At 50.1% G+C, this 23,011-nt stretch overlaps 2 protein-coding genes across 16 annotated transcripts in view; both read right to left on the bottom strand.

Annotated features, from left to right (window-relative positions):
• Positions 1–2,169: 2,169 nt before the first annotated feature.
• Apol8 (apolipoprotein L 8) lies at positions 2,170–14,123 on the bottom strand. 15 transcript variants are annotated; one of them, XR_003951390.1, is made up of 7 exons: positions 12,249–12,356; positions 10,305–10,387; positions 9,860–9,986; positions 6,670–7,277; positions 4,128–4,358; positions 3,115–3,243; positions 2,170–2,631 (listed from the first exon to the last, which is right to left on the bottom strand). XR_003951390.1 is itself a non-coding variant. In XM_006520938.4 (5 exons), exons 3-5 carry the CDS (start codon positions 10,333–10,335, stop codon positions 6,416–6,418), a joined length of 1,290 nt encoding a protein of 429 aa, XP_006521001.1. In that variant the 5' UTR covers positions 10,336–10,369; positions 12,006–12,036; positions 12,249–12,336; the 3' UTR covers positions 4,858–6,415. The 15 variants fall into 15 exon arrangements, 12 of the variants coding, with proteins under 12 accessions (XP_006521001.1, XP_006520999.1, XP_011243921.1 ...); XR_003951389.1 differs by having other exon boundaries at positions 9,590–9,986; XR_003951388.1 differs by having other exon boundaries at positions 3,115–4,358; positions 9,590–9,986.
• Positions 14,124–17,645: 3,522 nt separating this feature from the next.
• Positions 17,646–23,011, bottom strand: part of Myh9 (myosin, heavy polypeptide 9, non-muscle) — an 81,591-nt gene continuing 76,225 nt past the window's right edge. Inside the window, exons 35-41 of the mRNA NM_022410.3 lie at positions 22,761–22,889; positions 21,566–21,654; positions 21,361–21,484; positions 20,853–21,061; positions 20,283–20,391; positions 20,013–20,185; positions 17,646–19,077 (exon numbers count right to left, since the gene is read on the bottom strand). Of these exons, the coding sequence (NP_071855.2) occupies positions 18,960–19,077; positions 20,013–20,185; positions 20,283–20,391; positions 20,853–21,061; positions 21,361–21,484; positions 21,566–21,654; positions 22,761–22,889 (951 nt within the window). The 3' untranslated portion in view covers positions 17,646–18,959. The remainder of the gene's footprint in view (positions 19,078–20,012; positions 20,186–20,282; positions 20,392–20,852; positions 21,062–21,360; positions 21,485–21,565; positions 21,655–22,760; positions 22,890–23,011) is intronic.

The raw sequence follows: 23,011 nt of genomic DNA on the forward strand, positions 1-23,011 counted from the left end.
GTATCAAATTGACACAAAACCAGCCAGTACAATGATGATCCTATAAGAATTCCTAAAATTATATCTGTGATTATTAAGCTCTTTTAGAATGGGACTGCTGTTAAGTCCTCTTTTGATAAGTCAAAGCTGCAATGAGAACTCTGCCAGTCTTCCAAGTATCACCAGTTAATTGCTCTTAGATGGTAACAAGACTTTCTCCTACTCAGAGCACATTCCAAAAGGTCATAAAACAATTAACCAAAGGCCATAAAAAGGGAACTAATGATTTATTATGGGTACTAGGACAGAAGATAAAATCCTGTCTGGGTTTATCTATACAAAACTTCACTAATAACTTAGTTACGGTTTTAAACCTTCAGTGAGCCTGTGGAGCTCAGACAGGTGATGGATGTTTAGCTAGATAGTTACTCCTAATGGATAAGCATGTAAACATTTGCCGGTGTAAACTTCTGTTTCAATTTATGATTTGATTTTGTGTGTGAACTTGTGATGCACTTTGTAACATGTGATCATGTATTCTGAATGATGTTTAAGAGCAGAGGACAAAGAGAAGAGTCAGAACTGGGGACAGGGGTGAGAGGAACCGAGGTGAGAAGAACTGAGCTGAGAGAGAAACTGAGCTGAGGAGAAGTTTTTAGACAGAACATTTTTTAGATTAGAAGAAGAATGCAGAGTGGAGTAACTTAGAAATGATAGGTCACATAAAATACTAAGAGAGCAATGTGCAGAATGCAGAGGAAAAGAGGAAGAAAGAGGATGTCGCAGAGAGCAGAAGGAGCAGGCAGGCTTCTCCTTATCATGGGACAGAACAGGCCCCATGGTAAGGACAAGGCAGGTTTAGTCTTATTAAAAGAAACAAAGCTTTTTTTTCTTACAAACATGGGTTTAATTCATTTAACATTAAAAAGGGTAGAAGCCTTTTCTTTCTCTATGTAATAAAGATTGGAATGCATTTTTTCATCCATAATGAGTGAGTTCTTTCTGCACCAGTGCTTAGTCTTTTACTCCATATGCATATGTAAGTATGGATGTGTGTGTGAGTATGTAATTGTGAGAATGTGTGTGTGTGTGTGTGTGTGTGTGTGTGTGTGTGTGTGTGTAATTGTGAGAATGCATACAAACTAGGCTCGGCTGGGTTTGAATGAAAATGAATAAATGAGCACTAATGGGAATATGAACTTATGTGAGATTATGCATATTTGCTTATGTCAAAGTTTTTCCTTCTGCGAGTATTATTCTCTTCTCCTGGTTCAGTAGAAGTTTATTGCTCCAAACTTCCCCCTAGCCTGACAAGCAAGAGGCATCTGGACAATAGGGAAAAGGCTCTAGCAACTAATCCTTTACTTAATCTCCTGCTGTTGTAGGATGAGGTGCTAAGTGCCTGAGACTGCAGTTTCTGGCCTCAGAGGAACACAGAAGGCAGGTCAGCTACAATAGCTTAGTAACTCAGACTTAGATAAGTAAAATTTTTTTTATTATACAGCAACCTTAAATTTCTCTCTTACCCCAGAATCTCTGTAAGATAAAGTCTTACCCTCCACCTATGCTCTTCCCCCTCTGCTGCCTCAAGAAGAACCAACAAGAAAGAAGAAACCCCCCCACGCTGGGCTGGCCCCCCCCCCCGGCACTTTGATTCACCCCACGTAAAGTTGATCTGCCTCCTAGAAGCTGGCCCCCATGTATTAGCATTACTGTAAGTATTCACAGGGCTTCTAAACCCCTCATCTGTTGCCCCTGCTCCCTTTGCCCATGTGGACCAACATAGACTGTCGATCCCTGGGGGCAGGGAGGGTCACAATCAATGGACTACAGATTGAATGAGAGACCTTGACTCAAAAAAAAAAAAAAAAAAGAGGGAGAGGGCCGGTGAGATGGCTTGGTGTACTTACTGATGATGCAGAGAACAATGGGGCCTTCCTCAGGCCAGAGGGGCCTGGCTCAAGGACCCAGATCACCAATCGTCAACTGTGACTCTCAAGGTCATTGCCTCGTGTCAATGATGATTAATGATATGGACACACACGGGAGCAAGCAAGAGAAGATTTTGTTAAGGAAAAGTTAACATGAGAGAAATTCCTGAGAGTAAGAAAGGTCCCAAGAGGAAGAAAAAAAGCACAGCGCTAACTTGGCTTTTCATAGGACTGACAGCAAGAACTAGACAGAACTGGATGGCAGGAACTGAGATCATTTTTACTGAGATTGGTTCATTTCCTGGGAGACACTTGGGGTCTTGGCATGTCCCCTTGGCCCAGCTGAGGGAGGAGACAGATGACCACACACTGACCCTACACTCCTGCCCAGGTTGGAAGAAAGCCATAAACTGAAGTCTATCATTGACTTTTGCTTTATTAGTTCTGTCTTTGGCTTCTCTACTGCCTGCTAACCCTGGCCAGAGTTGCTGGTAGCCAACCTTGGAGGTACTGTTGACTTTGGCTGACATCTTGCAGGCTGTCAGTTAAACTAAACTCTACTGTGTGGTCTTTGTATTTTTCCCCATGGGCTGGTTCCTTTGTTACCTGTGGAGTTGATAACTCCTGCTTTCCTTTGCAACACCCCAAAAGAGCACCCTGCTGGGTGGTCCCTTCTCATCACTCATCTCTGAGTCTTGAATCATAAGGCAAACCTGGCACCCTGGAAGGAAGGGATGAAGGGTTGGAAAATAATCCTGTCATAGACTACATATACGACCTGCTAACATGCCTCCACTGTTCTTATGGACCTGGAGCATCCTTCAGGTAATGGTGAATGAGCTGAAGGACACCCATGTGGCTAGGACTGTTGGCCACTGACCAAATGTACACAAATAGCTAACACCATGAAGACGTATATGTGTAGGCACCTCTATTGACTACTTTCAGAAGAGAACAAGCCACAAAAGGCACATGTCCTCAGTTTACCTTGTACTAACTCTTTCACACCCTCCCCTCTTCCAGCTGTCACACTTCAGCTTCTGGTGTGTACAGATGACACTGGTGCCCTTGGAAGCTGCAGAAGATCCTCTAGACCCATAATTGGGGTGGGGGTGGGGGCTGTCAGTGTTCTATTGCTATGAAGAGACACCTTGACCATGGCAAATCTTATAAAAAAGAAAGCATTTAATTGGGGCTGGCTTACAGTTGCAAAGCTTAGTCCATGACCATCATGGTGGGGAGCACAGTAGGAGACGGGCATGCATGGTGCTGGAGAGTTCTACCTCCAGATCGTCAGGTAGCTTGATTGACAGACTCAGTGTCACCAGTGTGGCTTAAAAGGAAGGAATGGTGATATCTATGACACAAGGGTTTGCTTCTCTGGTATCTTGGGAAACAAAGGCAAGAACTCATTAACACCCTCAGCCTGAAGCAATACTCCAGTTGCCGTTCCAAAGTTGATCCTGTTAATTAGCACAAATAGTGCAGCCTTGGACTCTTGGTGTGTGTCAATCAGCTCTCTTGGTACCAAGCCAAATGACAAAATCAATATAGCATGAGGAAAACAAGAAATGTGTTGGGATGACTGTAGGAAGATGGTTCTGATGCTAAGGTCCTGTTCCCCAATTGGTCCTTGATCCATCAATAAAGATGCTGGTGACCAATGAGCTGGGCAGAATAGGCGGGACTTCCATGTCCACACAGGCAAGCTAGCAGACACAGGGGAGAGAGGATGGAGAGAATTGGGGAGGAGAAGGAGGGAGTAGCTACAGGAGATAAAGCCAACCAACCATGTGAGTTTTCAGTTAGAGTGACCAATGGCCACTGTATCTGATTATGCCTGGAGTAGCAGGGGAGGTTTAGAAGTGCCCAGAAATTGAGCCAATAAAGCAGGTTGAGCAACTGAGCTACGTGTGAGTGTCTGTGTTTTTCATCTGTGGATCTGAGGGAACCTGCGTGGGGGCTGGTAGAGCTGCCAGGTCCCAGAGCTTAAGGTGGGGTAGCAAAAACTACATGCAACAGATGACATCTAAATTACCCTAAATCAGCAGAAAGCTGGAGAAGCGACTTGGGAAATAAGAAGATTAAAACACACACACTCACACACGCGTGCACACATACACACATGCACACACACACACACACACACACACACACACATACACACACACACACAGAGTCTGAGGCAGAACTCGGACACCTGTTACCATTCCCTACCTTGGAGGAAATCAGGTGCAGTCACCGAGAATGTATTCTGACACCCGCGAGCATTTCGTCACTTGCTCCAGATCTGGGATCCCAAGTTGGAGCAGACGTTTACCCACTACACGTGGCTTAGGATCCATGGACACCAGGATAGGGATGTTTGAGGAAGCATCTCATCTGTCTTTACATAGAAACATATGGCCAACCTTCCTTAGTAACATCAAGCCACAGGGAAGCCACAGCCTGGAGAGAGAGGAGGGGTGGAGCAGCTCTGTCATGACCCCATCATCACAACTCAGAGATCTGCCTGCCTCTGCCTACCAAGTGCTGGGGCTACAGGTATGTGCTTCCATGCCCAACCCTAAGAAACGCTATACTCAATGGAAGAACATGGCTTTGTGGCCACCAGGCCTCTGCCCTCCCCAGCAGCCTGGTGTTTCCAAGATGCTTCAGAACCAGGGGGCAGGGAGAGAGGCCATGCTTATCCACATATGATCCATGCCCCAAGGCTGGATCCTTGCCTTTTAATGACTCTCAACCCTGGAAGTAACCACATGGGACTCTACTGAAATGGCCAGGAGAGGATTCAGCATGGGTAAGCTGGAACAAGCCAGCCTGAGGACAGAGTGCTGCCTTGTGGGACAAGCTGTGCAGGGATCCCTGTGGCCACCATGACAGGAAGAGTAACAATCTACAAGAGGCAAGAAAGGTAATTTGATTCAATACAACTAAGTAGCCAGTGTTGGTTCAAACTGTCGGAGTCTGGCCCCAAGTAGTTTATTTTAGACATATTGAAGCACGCCGCAAGCTGGTGAACACTTTCGTGGTGATAATTAACTCATTCCTGTGTGCACAATAAAGCTTAAGACATGATTACGTCAAACTCTTTCTGTATACGTGACATCTTTCATAACGATGGGTTCTGTAGATAGACAAGTTCACAGTAAGGATCTAGAGGGAAGATCCGGTGTGGTCTTGGACACAAAATAGCACAAAGGTCACCAAACTATTAACCATGTCTGCTCCCAGTCTTCTGGGCAGATAACAGGCTATACATCCCTTCCTTTGAAGGATCAACCCTGTTGCTAACCTTCCTGGGTCCCCTGGTGCTTATCTGTGAGCAGAAGAACCTCTGTGCCTCCTACAAGGCTGTGCTCTGCCCTTGGACTGAGCACACTGCCTCATGGGAAGGGGCTGTGGGTCTAGCAGTTAGGGTGGTTAGGAGGAGGGCGGATGCTCTCCTATCTCACATCCTGAAACGTGCTCTAACGTGTTGTTTTCCTTACCTATGACTTTGGGACCTTCACTCTGGGATGCCCCGTTTTCCTAGACTAATTGGCTCATATTCATTGAGCTAAAGTCTATATAGAACATGAGATGGAAGAGGAAGATAAGCAGAGAGGTGGTCTTGTCCATCATCCCCCCCCATCCCCCCCCAACTCATGAGGAAGCTGTGTCTCTGAGAAGGTATGTCTCTTGACCACAGGCTGGTTGCCCTCAGTACAGCACAAAGTCTCTTGACCTGTCAGTCCAATCTGGGCCACTCCCCATCCCTAAATCAATCTCCACCCCAGCACACCCTAGAGAGTGTCAATGGAATTCCACTGGTCCTCAAAGGCACCCTGGCCCCTTGACAACTGCCGTGCCCACTCTGCTGTCACCTCCACCTGTCACCACCACCACGGTCATCCGAGGAAGTCACAGTGGCTCTTCCACATCCAGGATTCTTCCTCTGGCTTTCTCCCATTCCCAGTGTGTCAGATTCGCTGCTTTTTTCCTTGCTTGCTCAGACACAGCTCTCTTTATTCAAACCTCCAAAGCTCTTTACTCCAAAACTGACTGTTCCCTCCCAGCCCCGCACTCTCTAGTCCCCTCTGGTCTCTTGTTTCGGGCTCCCATTCTTTTCCCTTCACTCCCTTAGCTACCGGCACTGATCTTACAATGCTCAGCTAGAGAAAATGTCGAACGCTGGCTGGAAAGGTGGCTAAGCAGTTAAGAGTACTGGCTGTCCTGCTGAGGATATGAGTTCAATTCCCAGTATCTACATCAAGCAGTTCACAACCTCCTGTAACTCCAGCTCTGGGAGACCTGATGCCCTCTTCTGGCCTTGGAGGGTACCTACACCCACATTCTCAGATACACACACACACATATAAACAAAACCACAACAAAGTGTTTTGAAAAGAACAAATGTCTAAGTCCTGAACTTCATGGGTCTGATTCCCTCTCACAAAAATGCTTCAGTCTCTAGATCCAGAACACCTCCCCGTCTTCTGCACTGCTCTGGGGGAGGAAGCATGTTACCGCCTTGAGCCTGCCTGCAAACCTTCATACATCTGGATGAGCGCCTCCAGTTTCTCCTCCAGCTCCCGAGCCTGCTGCCTCAACTCCTCGGCAGACTTTGCTTTTGTGCCCTTGTGCAAATTCTTGGACTGTTTCACAAGGCTGATCACATCCCCAACGAGGGACACACCTGCGGTGGCTATACCCATGATCCGGGCTCTTCTGCTTATTGCCAGGGCAGTGCCTTTAAAGGCCTTCTTCACGTGCTTACCACTTTGGGCAGAGGTGCTCCCCATGGCACTAGCTGCTAAGGCAGGGTTGGCTTTGGTGAGCTTGATGGCATAGATGCTCTGCTCAATGCACCGTAGGACACGGCAGCAATTCTCAGATAAGGACAAGACCTGGGGTCCTGAATGAACCACAGCGTCTGCAACCATCTTCACTTTGGCCATGCCGGTTGACACCAGGTGGCTGGCTTCCGTTTTGGCTAATGACCTACTTGTGTAGTCCACGATCCCAGAGGAGACACTAGTCACAGCCGCTGCTGCTCCCAGGCCCATCCCTGTTGCCAAGAGTACCAGACTGATCCCAGCTGTCACGGGTACCAGAGTGAGGCCAAGGAGGGTCAGGATGCCAGACACAGTGCTGGTGGAGCCGGCCACAAGCTTGGAGATGGTACAGTCCCTGTGCACCTTGTCAACCTTGTCTGCCAGGGTGCGGAGCTTCCCGATGTGTCCCTCCAGCTCCAGTTTCACCTGGGGAAACGCATCCATAAACCTCTCCATGTCCTGCAGGTCACGTTGGAGCCTTTCCTGGTCTTCCACAGCCAGGTTTGCTGTGAGTGCATGGAGGGCGTCGCGTAAAGTGTCTGCATCAGCTCTGTAACGGGCATCAAGTGATTAAGAGAAATAGTTTAGCTAGGGATTTAGGTCAGTGGTAGAGAGCTTGCCTAATACACATGGGGCCCTACATTCCATCCTCGGCACCAAAAAAATAAAAATGAACATAAACAGTTTGTTATAGGTTCCATAACATGTAGTCTGCCCAGGGGACAGAATGCTCACTGTGACCCGGGAGGGATTTCACAGACACACAGGACCTTTCTTCTGATGGTGAACGCTTAGTAATTGTAAATGGTCCTTAGTCAATAGAGGATACTGAGTAAAAGTTGTGTTAAGTTGCTCTTCATGGAGCTGGAGAGTTGGCTCCACATTTAAGACTGTTTGGTGCACAGTCTACAGAACTGGAATTTGGTTGGATCTCAGCACTCATGGTGAGAAGAGGCTCAGGAGCACCTATCACTCCAACTTCAGGGAATCTGGCACCCTCTTGTGGCCTCTGTAGGTCTGTACATGTGCCTATTCACACACAGTCAGTCAGACAGACAGACAGAGGTCTTTGCATGTGCCTATTCACAGACAGACAGACAGATAACTAAAAAGTCAATAAATCGCCAAACATGGTGGGACACTCCTTTAATCCCAGCATTTAGGAGGCAGAGGCAGGCAGATATCTGAGAGTTCAAAGTCAGCTTGATCTACATATTGAATTCCAGGATAGCCAGAGCTATGTGAAGAGACTCTGTCTCAATAAATAAATAATATAATAAATCTTGTTTGTTTTTGTTTGCTTAAGATGTTATTGCTCTGGCAGTTAGAGAGATGGCTCAGCAGCTAAGAGCACTGTCTGCTCTTCCAGAGGATCCAGGTTTGATTCCCAGCACCTACACGGCAGCTCACAACTGTCTGTAACTACAGTTTTAGAGACTCCAATGCCCTCTCTGGTCTCTGTAGGCACTAGGTCCACACATATATGCACAGTCAAAGACATATAAAATAGAAATAAATAATTCTTTTTTTAAAAACATTTAAAAGATGTTCTTTGGGGGTGGAGATCAGCACAGTAAGTAAGGTGCTTTGCCTAGCATGCGTGAGGCCCTGGGGTCTAGCACTGCATAAAACCAGGCCTACTGATGCACATCGATAATTCTAGCCCTTGGTAGGTAGAGGCAGGAGGATCAGAAGTTCAAGATGGTCTTTGGTTATGTCTGAGTTCAAGGCTAATGTCAGACTTTGTCAGAAAAAAATAAAACAAGATGCCCTGAGCGCCAAGCATTGGATAAAGTAGAGATGGCGTCTGACTCAAGGGTGACACTATGACCATTGCTACATTTATCAGGGTGGGGATGAATTGGGGGGCGGGGGGAGAACAACTCTGCTGATGAACACAGGGAGCAGGACTGGTGTATAAGTCACCCTTAATTCATGGAACGTTTGCAAGTGTGTCATGAAGTGCCTTCCTTTTGCCCTCCACTGCTGAGATACAATCAGTAGGCCCGGTCATATCCTGCCTGCCAGGACTGTCTGCATCTGGCTGGGGACTTTGGCTGGAAGTTCATTTGAACTGAGCCACCGTGAGTGAGTGAGTGAGTGAGTGAGTGAGTGAGTGAGTGAGTGAGTGAGAGAGTGAATGAGTGAGTGAGTGAATGAGTGAATGAGTGAATGAGTGAATGAGTGAATGAGTGAATGAGTGAGTGAGTGACTGAGTGAGTGAATGAGTGAATGAGTGAGTGAATGAGTGAGTGAGTGAGTGAGTGAATGAGTGAGTGAATGAGTGAGTGAATGAGTGAATGAGTGAGTGAATGAGTGAGTGAGTGAGTGAGTGAATGAGTGAGTGAATGAGTGAGTGAGTGAGTGAGTGAGTGAGTGAGTCTTCTAAATGTGAATGGCTCCAGCAGAGGAAGTCTTTTGAGCAGTGTCGGGAAGCCACAGCAGAAAGCTCCACAGTTGACCTCAAGGGACAGGTCACACATACATAAGGACATTAAAAAGAACATAGAGGACCAGGGTTCAATTCCAAGCACCCACATGGCCGCTCACAACTGTCTATACTACAGTTCCAGGGGATCTGATACCCTCACATTGATATGCATGCAGGAAACATACAAATAAACTTACATAAAAACAAATAAATATTTTTTAAAATTAAAATGTGCATAGATAGTTAAGATGTGTGCTAGGGGTAAAAAAGAAAATACAGTCTATTTCATGTTGAGATGTGGGTCTCATCCCCACAATGTATCATAGTTGAAAATATCCTAAAATCAGGAAAATCTAGGATCCAACTTCTGTTCTCAGGCATTTCCTATACTAAAGAGCGCTCAGTCGTTACCATTTGGTGTCACTTCTGACCTGCAGGGGAGTAAGAAATCTAGGTCAGCCTTAAGGACAGTGTGTGGTCCAGCCTTCCGATGGCTCTCAGCTTCACTGAGAGACGCCAGCACACTCACAAAGCACAGTTCCGCGTGTATCCATGGAGATGCTTTGGAGAACGCCACCCGTGTGAACAAGGGCACTGGGTGAGGAAGACACGGGGGGTGGGGAGAGGAACGAGGGTGCACCATCTGCAGGAAGGGGAAGAGAAACCAGGAAAAGGGGAGGAAGACTTTAACTGTGGGTGACCTGGACAACTCAGCTTCCGCCACAAAGGCCTCCCAGGCTCCATCTTCGGTCAGCAGCAGCCTCAGGTCTTCCCTGCCCGATGTGTGCTGCAGGTACTCAGCGGCTTCCTCAATGAAGGTTCTGTCTCCTGGATGGAAAGGAGAGTAAGGCAGGAGGATGGACCGGAGGAGCTTGAGTAACACCAAGCTAGAGTCAGCTTCCCAGGATGCCCTGGTCCCACCTAAGGAGGCGGGGTAGGGAGGAGGTGAGTCCGGGCTGTACTCCCCGAGGATAGAGCCAGGAATAGACACCCACCCCTGGAGAGCTGGTGTTGGGAGAATACCTATAGTCTCCCTTGAGTCTCCCCTTCTCTGTCCTCAATTTCTCTGCATGAGAAATGCAGAGAAGTGCAGTATGGAAGTCTGAGCCACAAGCAAGAAGACGCCAGGGGAGTACAAGTAACTACCTGGGGCATCCTCGCAGTCTGAAGGGTCCATGGTGTCAAGTGTGGGGGTCTCTGGTCCATCCAAGCTGCAAGAAGAAGACAAACTGTGCAACAAAGGGGGAATCACTACAGAGAAGGCAAACACCTAAGGGCTGTAGCCCACTGTTCCCTCCACAGTCTCTGCCACAGACCAGACGCTATCCAGAGTGTTTCTCTTCCCTGGACTCTGCAGAAACCTGGTAGCATCTGGTTCTAACTGTCCACCCCAAATCTCCCACTCCAGCCAAGGTGAAGGTGCCCTGTCCCACTGGAATCAGCTGATGGTGCGCTTGTAGGAAATAATTGACTTTGTATACAGAAGGCAAGAAGAGGAGGGATGCTCTGGCAGCCCTCTGAGGGTAGGAACACATGGGAACTGAGGGTGAGAGCTGGTGGTGACTGTCTGGGACACGCAGGGCTCCTTAGGCATCCACCACACGGTGACCCCATCTCAATGTAGAGGGAAGACCACGAGGCTAGCTAGCATCCCCAGTCTTCATACCAGCACGTGAACTCTGGCTATTCTGAGCCATGTCCCTCCCCCGCCCCTTGACTAAGCCTGGGTCCCTTAAACTCTAGCAGGCTATCCTCCTGTCCGTGTGCAGCTTCCCATCCACAGCAATGCCTGTGCCCTTCAGGGTACAAGTTCACCACTGCCCAGGGCTCGCTTTCTCTCTCTCTTTCTCTCTCTCTCTCTCTCTCTCTCTCTCTCTCTCTCTCTCTCTCTCTCTCTCTTTCTCTCTCTCTCTCTCTCCTTGCTTCTGCAGGGTCCTGAATCTAACCAGGGCTTAGAATCCTGCCACTTCCTGCCTTTGTTTCAGTACTTGCTCTGGGCTGCCCATCTGCCATCGCTAACCATGGAACCTCACGTCATAGCCAATCCTTTATGTAGACAGTAGTGCAAAGGACATTCTCCTTTAATAGAACTTTGTCTGCCTTTCAGATTACCTCTTCAAGATCTGTCTAGAGGTCTGGCAAAATGGTACAGTAGGTAAGGGTGCTTGTGGCTAAGGCTGATGGGCAGAGTTCAATCCCAGACCCTCATAATGGAAAGACAGAGCTCACTCCTGCAAGTTGTCCTCTGCCTTACACACACACACACACACACACACACACACACACACATTTGAAAAATAAGTCTAGGCTGCTGTGGTGGCACATGTCTTTATGCCAGCACTCTGGAAGCAGAGGCAAGTGGATCTCTGTAAATTTAAAGCCAGCCTGGTCAACAGATCAAATTCCTGGCCAGCCAGGGCTACACAGTGACACTCTATTTCTAAAAAATAAAAACAAAACAAATAAAAGAAAAAGAAAAAAGAAAAATACAAAAAAAAAAACCTTAAAATAACTAACTTACTTTGTAGGCAGAAAGCTAAAAGTAGTTCTGTCCCACTGGGATGGTGTGTGTGAGGGCACAGTAAGAATTGTTTCTGGTGGTATTTTCCAGGCACACAAAGGCCTGGCAGAAACAGCAAGAGGCCTGCAAATGTCCCCCAGTTCACCAGATGAGATGAAGTGGCCTTTACACGTGTGTCTGTCCCTTTTCTGTCTTCACTGTCATTTTTTATACTGCCCAGCTCTGCATGCACACAAGGTACACTGAGAAAAGTTTGGTCCAGCAACCCATTATAGGGTTAACTACCACAGGGTTAATTTAACCAAGACTTGCCTGGCTCCCCTCACCTCTATGGAGCTCTGTCAAGGCACCTACCACCTGCAAGAGCAACAAAGGGGAGCATGTCTCAATATCTTCTCAGATGGTTCATTAATATTCTTTCCTTTCATAAGCAGATAAAATCTTCTCCATTTTGTTATTGTTGTCATACTTGTGACTACTCACTCCCCACCCCCAGGCAAAGACGTTCATAGGCAAGGAAAAGTCCCCAGTCTCCATTCTTTGGCCCCTCAGGAAAGCCTTGCACTGACCTGGTCCTGTGCTGCAGCTGGGTGCTGATGTGGGCATGGTAGACCTCTTGATGGGGGCTGTGACTCAGTTTACAGAAAGGCTGTTCTGGGAAGGACTGCCCTGCCCTGCCCAGGCCTGCCCTGCCCTGCCCTGCCCTGCCCTGCCCTGCCCTGCCCTGCTCCTGGCTGGCTGTGCAGCCCTGATAGGAGCCCTCTTCTTCCCAGCTGGAACCCGAGCAGAGTTGCGCAAAGCAACCCTCCAACCCCATCCCTTCTGATGGTTTCAGGGCATCCTCAGAGCAGGGAGGGAGGGAGGGAGGGAGGGAGGGAGGGAGGGAGGGAAGACACCTTGCTCCTTCTAAGGGGTCCTTGATGATCTCTCAGGGTCAAGTTGAATCCCCTTTAGTCAGCACTCCAGGCCTCAAGCCCACTGCAGTCTCCCCCCTCCCAACCAGCCCCTGCTTCTATCATACATACACCTTCAAGTCTATCCTGCCTCAGTGACCATGACACCTCCGTGTCTTTGCTGTGGCTGACCCTGTAGTGAGACTTTCCCACTCCACAATGGGACACTCCTGTTCTTTCTGCCCCTTCATCTTCCCACAGTGGCTGTGGCACCTGGCTCCCACTGTAGAGACTCTAACCCCACCCCACAGGTGGGCAGTGGCCTTGGGGGGGTCAACAGCACAGGTGATGTATCCATCGGTTGAAAACACAGGTTCCTGGTGGGCAGAGTGGAGACCCATGCTGGCCCATTTACTCTGAGACTGAAGCACTAAGTGGGACCTTAAAAGGCCACATTGGTGGCACAAACCTAGAATCTCAGCACTCAGGAAGAAGCTTAGATGAAAAGATGATAGGTTTAGAGCCAGACCTGGCTATATGGGGAGACTAGAATTTCTACGGAATTAGCCTGTGCGTTTCTGCACACTCAGAGTCTCTCTCTCTCACACCCAATGGTCTACTCAGTGATCTTAGGATTGCAGAGCTGGTATTGCTCTGGGGATGGTGTTTGGCAATGTGCCCCTCTTAGTCCCCACACCTTGTGTCCTTGCCTATCCAGACACCCAGGACAGCTCCTGCTTTCTGCCTTCATCCCTCACATACTGATAACAGGAGTCAGGGGAGATGTGAGCCTGTGATCCAGCTGACTAGTCTGCCCTTGGCAAATCACCCCACTACTGACTGGGCCCTCAGTTTCCTCGCCCCCCATAGGCCCTGAAACAGAGTGATGCCCAAAAGGACAATTGGATGAGAGCTTTTGGGCTGTCCACATCTTTAGGAGCCAGATTTAGTCCCTGTCAGACAACCAGGGAGGCAGAGCCAAGATTCAAACTAAGATAAACATTCTGACATGTGGCACTCATAATCCCCCTTTTTGCTTCTGGTAATTTTGGGATCATTTTTTTTCTATAATTTCCCTTCCATCAAGTTTTCACACACACACACCCCTTACCTGGTACCAATACCAGGATTGATATTAATATTAACTCAACAGCCAAACAAAAGTACTTCAAGGTGCAGAACCAGGTAAATTCCCCTATGAGCCAGAGAGCAGTAACGGAGACCTTCTAATCAGAGCATGGAATAGACCAGAACATGGTCTCTCCAACAGTCTTGGATGGAACCCCCTGGATAGGACTCACTTGGCAGGTTAGGGCATAGAGATCTTGAACCCTAGAAACTCCTCAGCATCTGAAAATCTGCTACTCAATAGCTCAGCTTGACTGGTGGCATCCGAAGCAAGTGTCCCAGGATGTCCTGCTTGACATCTCAGCCTAATCTTTGGCAACGACGGCCACGGGGATCCTAACGCAAAGGAAACAACCCTGAAACTGGGGAGCAAGTCAGGCAGGGTACAGCACCATCTAGTGGATGGTGGAGGGATCAGCAGCCAAAGCATCGGGCCACCATGATCACTCCCATCCCAGCACTCACTGGTGCAGACAAGCTACGTTTTAAATGCTTGTCTGGATGCTACACTGGCTGTCCCAAGACAGGCACCCTCCTCTCGGAGAATGCAGAAGGGGACAGGGACCTGCCAACTGAGCACTGGGCACGGGGCTTCTAATGTACTTAAATGGTCACCCCAGACTAACCTGTCAGGACTGCAAAACACGGGAGAAAAAAAAAACATCTCCCTCATTGATAGCACTGCATGACAGCCTGGGAGTGAGAAGGGCGACCACTGCTCCCAGCCACCACAGCCTGGCCACCAGCCTCATTCAGAGAACTGTCCTGTCTTTGCTCAGATGGGATGTCATGTCTCCAAATGTGATGTGTCAGCTTCGGGATTTAGAATGAATGTAAAAATGACAGGATCTAAATCACAATTATTGGACTTTTGCAATGACACACAAGTAGCACTGCCCTCGGCTTGATGCACATATAATGGTCAGGAGCATCAGACACACCGGCTGGGTGAACACAGCAGCTCTGGGATTCTGATTTCAGACAGGCAAGTTAGCAACCCAAGAGGCTGGAGTTTGCCTCCAGACTGTCTAGCGCTGAGGATGAGAGGGGTGCTGGAGAGAGGATCCAGGCTCAAGTTCGGCAGACTCTCAAATAGGAGGGAAGAGGGGCTGGGGAGCCACCCCACTAGACAGCTCTGCAACACACTCCTTAGTCACTGAAGAAGGCTGGCTGATGTCACTGTCATGGCACAGCATGGCCTTGAAATTCATAGCACCTAGCTGCTATAACCAGAATGGAGGCCACAGTACGGTGTTGGCAGAGCCCGTAAACCAAGAATCTGGGATTACTTGTGTGGGCCTTAAATCCAATGCCAAGTGTCCTTCTATTATGTATACAGCCTTCTACCTGAATGTATGCCTGCAGGCCAGAAGAGGGCACCAAATCCCATTACAGATGATTGTGAGCCACCATGTGGTTGCTGGGAATTGAACTCAGGACCTCTTGAAGAGCAGTCAGTTCTCTTAACCTCTGAGCCATCTATCTCTCCAGCCCATAAAACATCTTTATCCTTAAAAATATTTTAAAGATGGGGGAAGCAGGCCACATGAAGACAAAGCAGATACTGGGGTGGTGCTGGTCCAAGCCATGGGATACATGGACCCACCAGATTCTCTCGGAGAAAACACCTCAGCTTTGAACTTGAGAGTAGCTCTCTGTTGTAGGCTATCTGGCATGTGGTAAGCTACAGTAACCCTAGGAAAGGCAGAACCAATAGAGGCTGGTCTAGAAAGTAGGGTTTGCCACTCGTTTTATTCAGGAGGGGAATGAAGCATCCATGAGGTTAGAGCAAAGATTGCCATCTCCATCCTCCTGACTGGACACCCCTGCAGGTCCCGCACCAGGCTCTGGGAGCCTGGCATGCACCTGAATCCTCTGGAGGACTGATGGCATCCTGTGTCCAGATTCTCTGAGGCAGCAGGTCTGCAGTGGTTATAAGATTGGACTCTCAGAGGGCCAGAGCGATGAATCAGAGCGGCACTGGCCGCTCTTGCAAGACTCGGGATCAATTCTCAGCACCCAAGTGGTGGCTCATAGCTGCCTTTTAACTCCAGTTTCAGGGAATCTGATGCCCTCTTCTGAGATCCACAGAGACATGCAGGCAAAAGATTCATTGCTACATCTACTCCAGTAGTGACTCGAATTACAGGTTTAGAAACCTGGAAGCATTCCTGAGGCAGAGTTTCAAGGAACCTTGGCATTCCCATAGCTAGGATGCCACAAATTTGTCCCTGCAATATTGTGGAGGGTCTTGCATGCTTTCTTACAGTATTTTACTGGATAAGAGTTAGAAATCTCAGGGCAAGCTTAGCAAAGTATACCTAGAATCTTCATTACAGTCAGGTATGGCAGAATATATTGCATATTGGAAGTAAGTTGGTAAGTTGGTGAATTCTTCTGACAAATGGAGATTCCCTACAGATAACTTAAAAGAACAGCCAAGTTACACTCATATGCAAGAATTTACCAAGGCCTAGGAAATAGGGGGGTTGTGGTATTGCATTATTCATAAGGTCTGCTTGAGCAGAAGCCCCTGGTGCTAGCTTTCACAAGGCTCAGAGGAGTAGCACAAACCGTGACTAGGGTGTGAAATCCTTTCCTGTCATTAGCTGACCCTAGGCAGGGCTGTAAACATTACCTGGTTCCTGTAAGTCCTTTTGAAGTCATTCCTCTATTTTGTGTCAGGTAACTTCAATGTACTGTGCCTGCTGTGACATCCTACCCCTAAGACTGGTGTTCGCTTTGTGACAATACATTCAGATTCAGCACTCTCCCTTGAGTCCGCATCTGTCTGTCAATTCTTGCCGACTCTATGCCCATCTGTCCGAACCCCTGATTCCCAAGGATTGAGGGGGGCCGACTGAGCCCAGTCCGTGGCAATTCATACAATAAAAATAAAGACCAAAAAAAGTACCCTAACTCTGTCAGATGCTGCTGCAGCCAGGCTAGGGTTCCACACAGAGCTGCTCGCCCAGCCAGGCTAGTTGATAACCCAAAATGTTCATCACAAGACTTGACCAGAAATCAACACTGCAGTCAATTACAGTTGAGGGCTGGAGACCTGATCTTTCTAAGAAACACAGGGCAGAGATTCCAAGCCCGGTGCTGCGAATAAATACAAATAATAAAAGGCAAAAGACGGGGCTGGAGGAATGGCTTAGTGGGTAAGAGCACTGGCTGCTCTTCCAGAGGTCCTGAGTTCAATTCCCAGCAACCACATGGCGGCTCACCGCCATCTGTAATGAGATCTGATGCCCTCTTCTGATGTGTCTGAAGACAGCTATAATTTTACTCATATACATAAAATAAAAGAAAATTTTAAAAAAGGAGAAAGACACAGAGGCACACTGAGGATGAGCAGGTAACAGATGAAAACAGGAAGATGAGCTGTGTAAATCTAGCAGGCTGCAGGCTGCTTGCTCTGGGGGCGCGGCCATGAGAACTGACTAGTCTAACGGGAGTCTGTCTCCCAGGCTTCTGTCACTGTGTTGGTTTGACACATTCTGGATCCTCTTTTGTGTGTATGGGGGGGGGGGGGGAGAGCGCGCGCGCGTGCGTGCACGTGTGCACATGCTTCATCTGCCACCGCTGATGCTGAGTGTTTGCGGTGCACACTGCGCGCCTCCCCAGCTTCTGCTCACCACCCACTCCTCCCACTTTCTGCCTCTGGAACCGCAGCATCTCCTCCAGAGCCTCCTTCCTCCTAGAGGAGAAAGGCGAGCCCAGCATGTGGAAGGAGAGGAGAATTCCTGAACCAGCCCTGGGCCCATTGCTGTCCAGCCTCTTGGCCTGCAGGGAGGGAGGAGGTCCCTGCTGCTGCCCAGGATGTCTTGGAACACCCCCTCTCAAACTGCTAACTAAGCAGAGTCAAGTGTGCTCTCCTGTGACCGCTGGCCCAGCCCTTCCCGGCCTTCTCCCGCTGTAGCCAAACACCCAGACACCAAAGAGTAGGACATGGTACTCTTTATTGTGACGCTCAGTGGAAACATCTGTAAACCAGCTTACTGTAGTGGTGACAGCTGCGACACATGCTAAGGCACTTGTATTATATAAAAAAAGGGGTGCGGGTCCCACTTGCTCCTTTATGACAGCGCCTTTGGGACCTGGATTCAGCTTCTCTAGCGTATGTGGCTTCATGATTTGACTGGTTTTCCTTTAAAAAAAAAAAAAAGAAAAGAAAAAAAAAAAGAAAAAAAAAGCCTTCCTGCCATAAGGGAACCTAATCACAGCATTTACAAACAGTGAGGTGCAGTGCGCAGGGAACTCAGCGACCAGTGTAGACATTGTAGGGCAAGCTACTCTCTTCTAAACACAGTTCCAGGGCAAGGCAGTGAAGACACCCAGAACTAGAGCACTTACTACAAGAAGGGAAAAATAAAACCTTTTTTTTTCTTTCAAAAGCATCCTTGTGGAAGGCAGACTTGAAGCTATAGAGTGGGTGGCACAGCTCGACCACCCTTGGCCCCAGTCCTAGGAGAGGCACCAGAGCGCACAGTGGGCTCCAGCCCTTGGATATTCTGGCTGCCAGGCCCTGCAAGTCCCTTAACCATTAAATATATTTGGTCCCCTAGAGTGCTGGGAGAAGCCACCGGAAGGCTGTTGGCCTTTCTAGAGTGGCCCTGATGCCCTGTCTGGTTTGCCCCGGTGCCAGGACGGTCTGTCCTTGGCAAGGGAGGGGAGGGGCATTGCACTTGAGACGGTTTACAGTCGGAGGAGCAGAGGCACCAGTGCTGCCCAGAAGGGAGTGGGGGGATTCCCAGAGTGCCCCATGTTCTGCACCCAGCACAGAGGCTCCTTCTGGACCAATAGGGCCCAGGGAAGGGGGCCATAGGGCAGGTATGAGGTTACCGTGTGTGATTGCCAACAGCAGGGGGGACGGGGGACGGGGACAGCCGAGGTCGGGGAGGGTAACACTACTAGAGGCCTGAGCTATCAAAATCTTTATCTGAAGACAAAATAGATTCATAGAAAACTCTTGTGCCTACTCCAATGGCCGCCCTTCTTGCCCACCACCCGTGCTTTCAGGCAAGGAGGACAAGACCCTGTGGGTCATCCGGCCTGAGCCAGCCTGGACTCTTTGGTATCAGATTCTCAAAGGGTATGGAGGACTGGAAGGGCTGCAGCAGAGGAAGCCAATGCCCTCGGGAAGGCCTTGGGAGGAGGGGGACATGGTCAGAGCAGTCTCAAGGCAGGGGTGTGGAGGGTTGGGGGAGGGAGGCAGAGCCGTTTGTCCATCCGCCTGGGCTGCAGGAGAAGCTCCTATTCAGCTGCCTTGGCATCGGCCCCATCTGCTTTACCGTCGACCTCCTCGTCTGAGCAGTCGCCAGTGCCTTTCCGAACAATTCGGCGAGTCACGACAAATGGCAGGTCCCCACGCCTGTGGGCAGAGGCAGAGGGTCAGTGGGGCCCAGCTAAAGAGAAATGGGCAGCCCAGTATGAAGACTTCAAAGTGGTCTTTAGAGGGAAGGAGGCCAAGGAGCAACCCTGCCCGAGGAAGTGGACCACCAGAGCAATTGCCAGCCTTAACTGCCGGGTGCCTTTACTACAGAGCACCAGCAGAGGGGGCTGCTGGAGGCAGGTGGAGCTGCCTTCTGCACGGCCTGCCTGTGCTCAGGCCTCACAAGTAGGCAGGGTGAGTGGGGAGTGGCTTAGTGGCAGAACACATGCCTAACACACGTGGGACCCCGAGTTCTATCCCAGCACCACAAAACGAAATAAGTGGACCCAGAAGCTGAGGAACAGCTGTTCACACAGGAGTTGGGGGCATCCTCTGGATGTTAGAAAGCACAGATGAAATTCTCAGGAAAGTCTGATTTTCATGCTTCAGAAAAGATCCCCTCTGACTGGAGGGAGAATGGCCACTAACACTAACAGAACCAAGCTTTCCTGCGTGCTGCACGTGACCCATGCCAGCACTCCCTCTTGGACATCTCCTAGGACTGCAGACTCAAAAACCCCAGCATGGAAGCACCGTTCATCAGGCTTGGAGCTGCAGGATGGGCTGGGAACAAACTGCCAAGAATCGGCAGTACATCTGAGAGCCTAGCTAAGTCCCAGAGGCATGGACCCCAAAGGGCACCCTAGGGAGGCCACCTCTGCGTCTGTCATTGTACCCCACCACCATGCACACCGGCTCTGGAAGGAAACGGCTTTCTGAAATGTGCCCAGAATGGTCCCATTAGCTCCAAGTCTCAGTTTTGCTGAACTAAAAATCAATCTCTTACTAGAAAAAGCCTACATAGCCCCCAGTTCTAGAAGCGGCCTATGGGTTTCCATTCAAACCCACGTACTGAGTAGGATAGGCTGGCTCACCTCAGTTTGTTCTTCAGGGAGCTGACCTCGCGGTTCATAGCATCAGCGGTCTCTGTGGCATCTTCCAGCTCACGCTGCAGCTTCCGGCGTGAGGCATTGGCCCGCTGGGCCTCCTCTTCAGCCTCCTCTAGCTGCCGTTTAAGCTGCTTCAGGCGGGTGGACGCCTTGTCAGCCTGCAGAAACAGGTGGCCAGGGACGCTGGTGAGACACTGAGTGCAGCCCAAGGCTCTACTGAGCACAGACAGAACCCAGGCCCTGCAGAGCACAGACCTGGTCCTTGAACTGTTCCGCGTTCCTCCGCTCGTCCTCCACCTGCAGCAGCACGTCCTTCAGCTTCTTCTCCGTCCGGCGCACCTGCTTGGAGGCTGCCTGGCGCTCCCTGGGTAGGAGAGAAATGCTGACTGAAAGGGGGCACCCTCCACCAGATAGCTCAGCCAGCAAGATGGCAACCGGAGCTTCCGCTTCCTGGGGCCCCTGGAGGCTAAGCTAAGGTGCTAGTCTTTCCTGGACACTCAGTAGCTGCTGTCTCAGGCTGACACCTGGGCTGACCCATGAGGTCAGTGGCGAAGCTCGTCTACGGAGAAACTGAGGCTTGGGGCGCAGGATGATCGCATTACCTCCAAGTCTCAGTTTTGCTGAACCAAATCTCAGTCTCTCGCTAGAAACAAACAGCCCACAGAGCCCTGGTTCTGGAAGTGGCCTATGCGTTTCCATCCAAACCCACGTACTTCTCAGAGCAAGTGAGAATGGCTGTGGGGCCTGGAGACAGAACTGGTTCCTGACCCAACCTGAGGTGACCTAGTGCCAACACTGTGTCCTCAGTCTGGGTAGGGCACCTACTTGGTCTCGTTGTCCAGCTGTTCCTCCAGCTGTGCAATTTTGGCCTCCAAGGCCGCGATGGAGGCCTTGTATTTGGACTTGACAGCACTCTCCATTTCCTGCAGCTTGGCCTTGAGCTCCTTGTTCTGGCGTTCCAGCTGCTGTCGCGCATTCTCATTCTTCTGTGCGTGGCTGCGTTCCAGGTTCAGGTCGGTGTTTATTTGGTCGATCTGTAGGAAGGGAGTACGGTACCTCAAGGAAGGTTGGTTCCCAGCTGCAGGGCTATGCAGGACCCTCTCCTCCTCACACACCAGGACCAACAAGCACCCCAGCTCTCTTGGGAAGGGATCTGTCCACGACTAGGCCCCAGAAACTTCCTGGAACCTAGTCTCAGAGGCGCAAGCCTTCACAGGATCAGAAGCAATCAGAGAGCATCCTACTTCTGCCCGCCACGGCCTGCTTCACCACGAGGAGCTCAGACAGAGTCTGGAGCCCAGTGTGCAAGGCCTGCTATGGTGCTGGCACTCACCTGCAGGTTGGCCTTCTTCAGCCGATCGTTGATCAGCTCCGTGTTGCCCTGTTCCTCCTCCAGCTCCTCCTCCAGCTGGGCAATGCGGGCCTCCAGTCGCCGCTTCTCCTCTAATGCTAGGGCCCTGGGGAGGACCGGGAGAAGTGAGTGCTCGTACAACTGAGGAGGTTCTCCCAACACCCTGTGCTTCCTCCCTCTGGCTCACCCTTTGCCACTGCTGTTGGCGATCTCATCAGCCAGCTCGTCCCGTTCCTGTTGGGCCTGACGCTTAGCACGCTCAGCAGCTGCCAGTTCCTGTCACATGGACGCCAAAACATGACCCACTGGGACCAACACAGTCTTCACTGCCAGCAGCCCACACATCCTCTCTGTGTCCTTAGCACATTCCTCCATAAAGCCCTTTCCCAGGAACCCCTCTAGCTCCTAGGGTTAAGTCCACCCTGGGGGCATAGTTTAGGCATGTGTTTATAAAGCCCCTATGTCTAAGAACCTGGAGTTAAGCCAGGAGCCAGGGCTATAAACAGGAAACACCCAGGCCTAACAGGGAGGACTGTGGACAGAGCTGCAATGCTGGTCTCTCTGCATATGGTCCTACCAGATTTTTTTTTTTTTTTTCTTTTTCCGAGACATGGTTTCTCTGTGTAGCCCTGGCTGTCCTGGAACTCACTTTGACCAGGATGGCCTCGAACTCAGAAATCCGCCTGCCTCTGCCTCCCAAGTGCTGGGATTAAAGGCGTGCGCCACCACGCCCGGCCAGTCCTACCAGATAATGGGGGCTGCAGATGGGCTGTGGAAGCCTTCAGATCACTATACACAATGGTGATAATGGAGGTGATCACCCCAGACCCAGCAGAAGAGAGGAGCCATGCTAGAGCAGAGGGTCCAACTGAGCACTTCATAAACCAGTGATGGATGGCCCTTTGTGGGAAGTCCACCAGACTTGGAAACACCACCCCACCTCTTCCCACTACGTGCCTTATGTGTAACTAAAACAGCAGCCCAGGGGCACTCAGGCCCCTCGTTGCCCTGTGTAATTGATAAACTCATAATCAACACAGCGTTGGTTCATGAAATGAACTGTGGACTCAAGGGTCACATATTCATTTAACAGGCAGGGTCTGTTGCCATGTTGGGGGCTGCATCTCACCCTCTTCCCTATTACAGACATGCACATACATGAACATACACACCACACCTTGGCAAGGTGTGCAGCTGAAGGATAAAGCTCTAGAGGGACCCCGTTAACTCCCTTTAGGAGGCTGCTCAGTTTCTTTCTGCCATTCCTCCCTGCTGACTCCTACTCCTGAGCCCACAGCTGGCCCACCTCCTACAGCTGCTGCCCTGAGCCCACAACTGGCCCACCTCCTGCAGCTGCTGCCCTGAGCCCACAGCTGGCCCACCTCCTGCAGCTGAATCATCTCGGCCTCCATGCTCTTCAGCTTCTTCTCATTCTCCTTGGCCTGCGCCAGGATCTCCTCCCGGGAGGCGCGCGTGTCGTCCAGCTCCCGCATGCAGTCCTTCATCTGGGCCTGTGTGAAGGAGAGGTCAGCATTGCCAGCTACTTCCACCTGCTCGGGGCCTCCACCCCTTCGGGACCACGTCCCCACCAGCAACCTGCTCTACGCCTGGCATGATTTTAGCCAGCCTTTTT

The sequence above is a fragment of the Mus musculus genome, chromosome 15 (genome assembly GCF_000001635.26).
Source record: "Mus musculus strain C57BL/6J chromosome 15, GRCm38.p6 C57BL/6J".
NCBI lineage: Eukaryota > Metazoa > Chordata > Mammalia > Rodentia > Muridae > Mus > Mus musculus.

Coding starts and splice junctions, on each gene's coding strand:
- Apol8 (XM_006520934.4), bottom strand. CDS start 12,496: ATGGGGTTGGAGGGTTGCTTTGCGCAACTCTGCTCGGGTTCCAGCTGG. Junction 9,987..10,304: donor AGACTGCGAGGATGCCCCAG/GTAGTTACTTGT, acceptor CTTTCCATCCAG/GAGACAGAACCTTCATTGAG. Junction 7,278..9,859: donor GCGGAAGCTGAGTTGTCCAG/GTCACCCACAGT, acceptor TGCCCGTTACAG/AGCTGATGCAGACACTTTAC.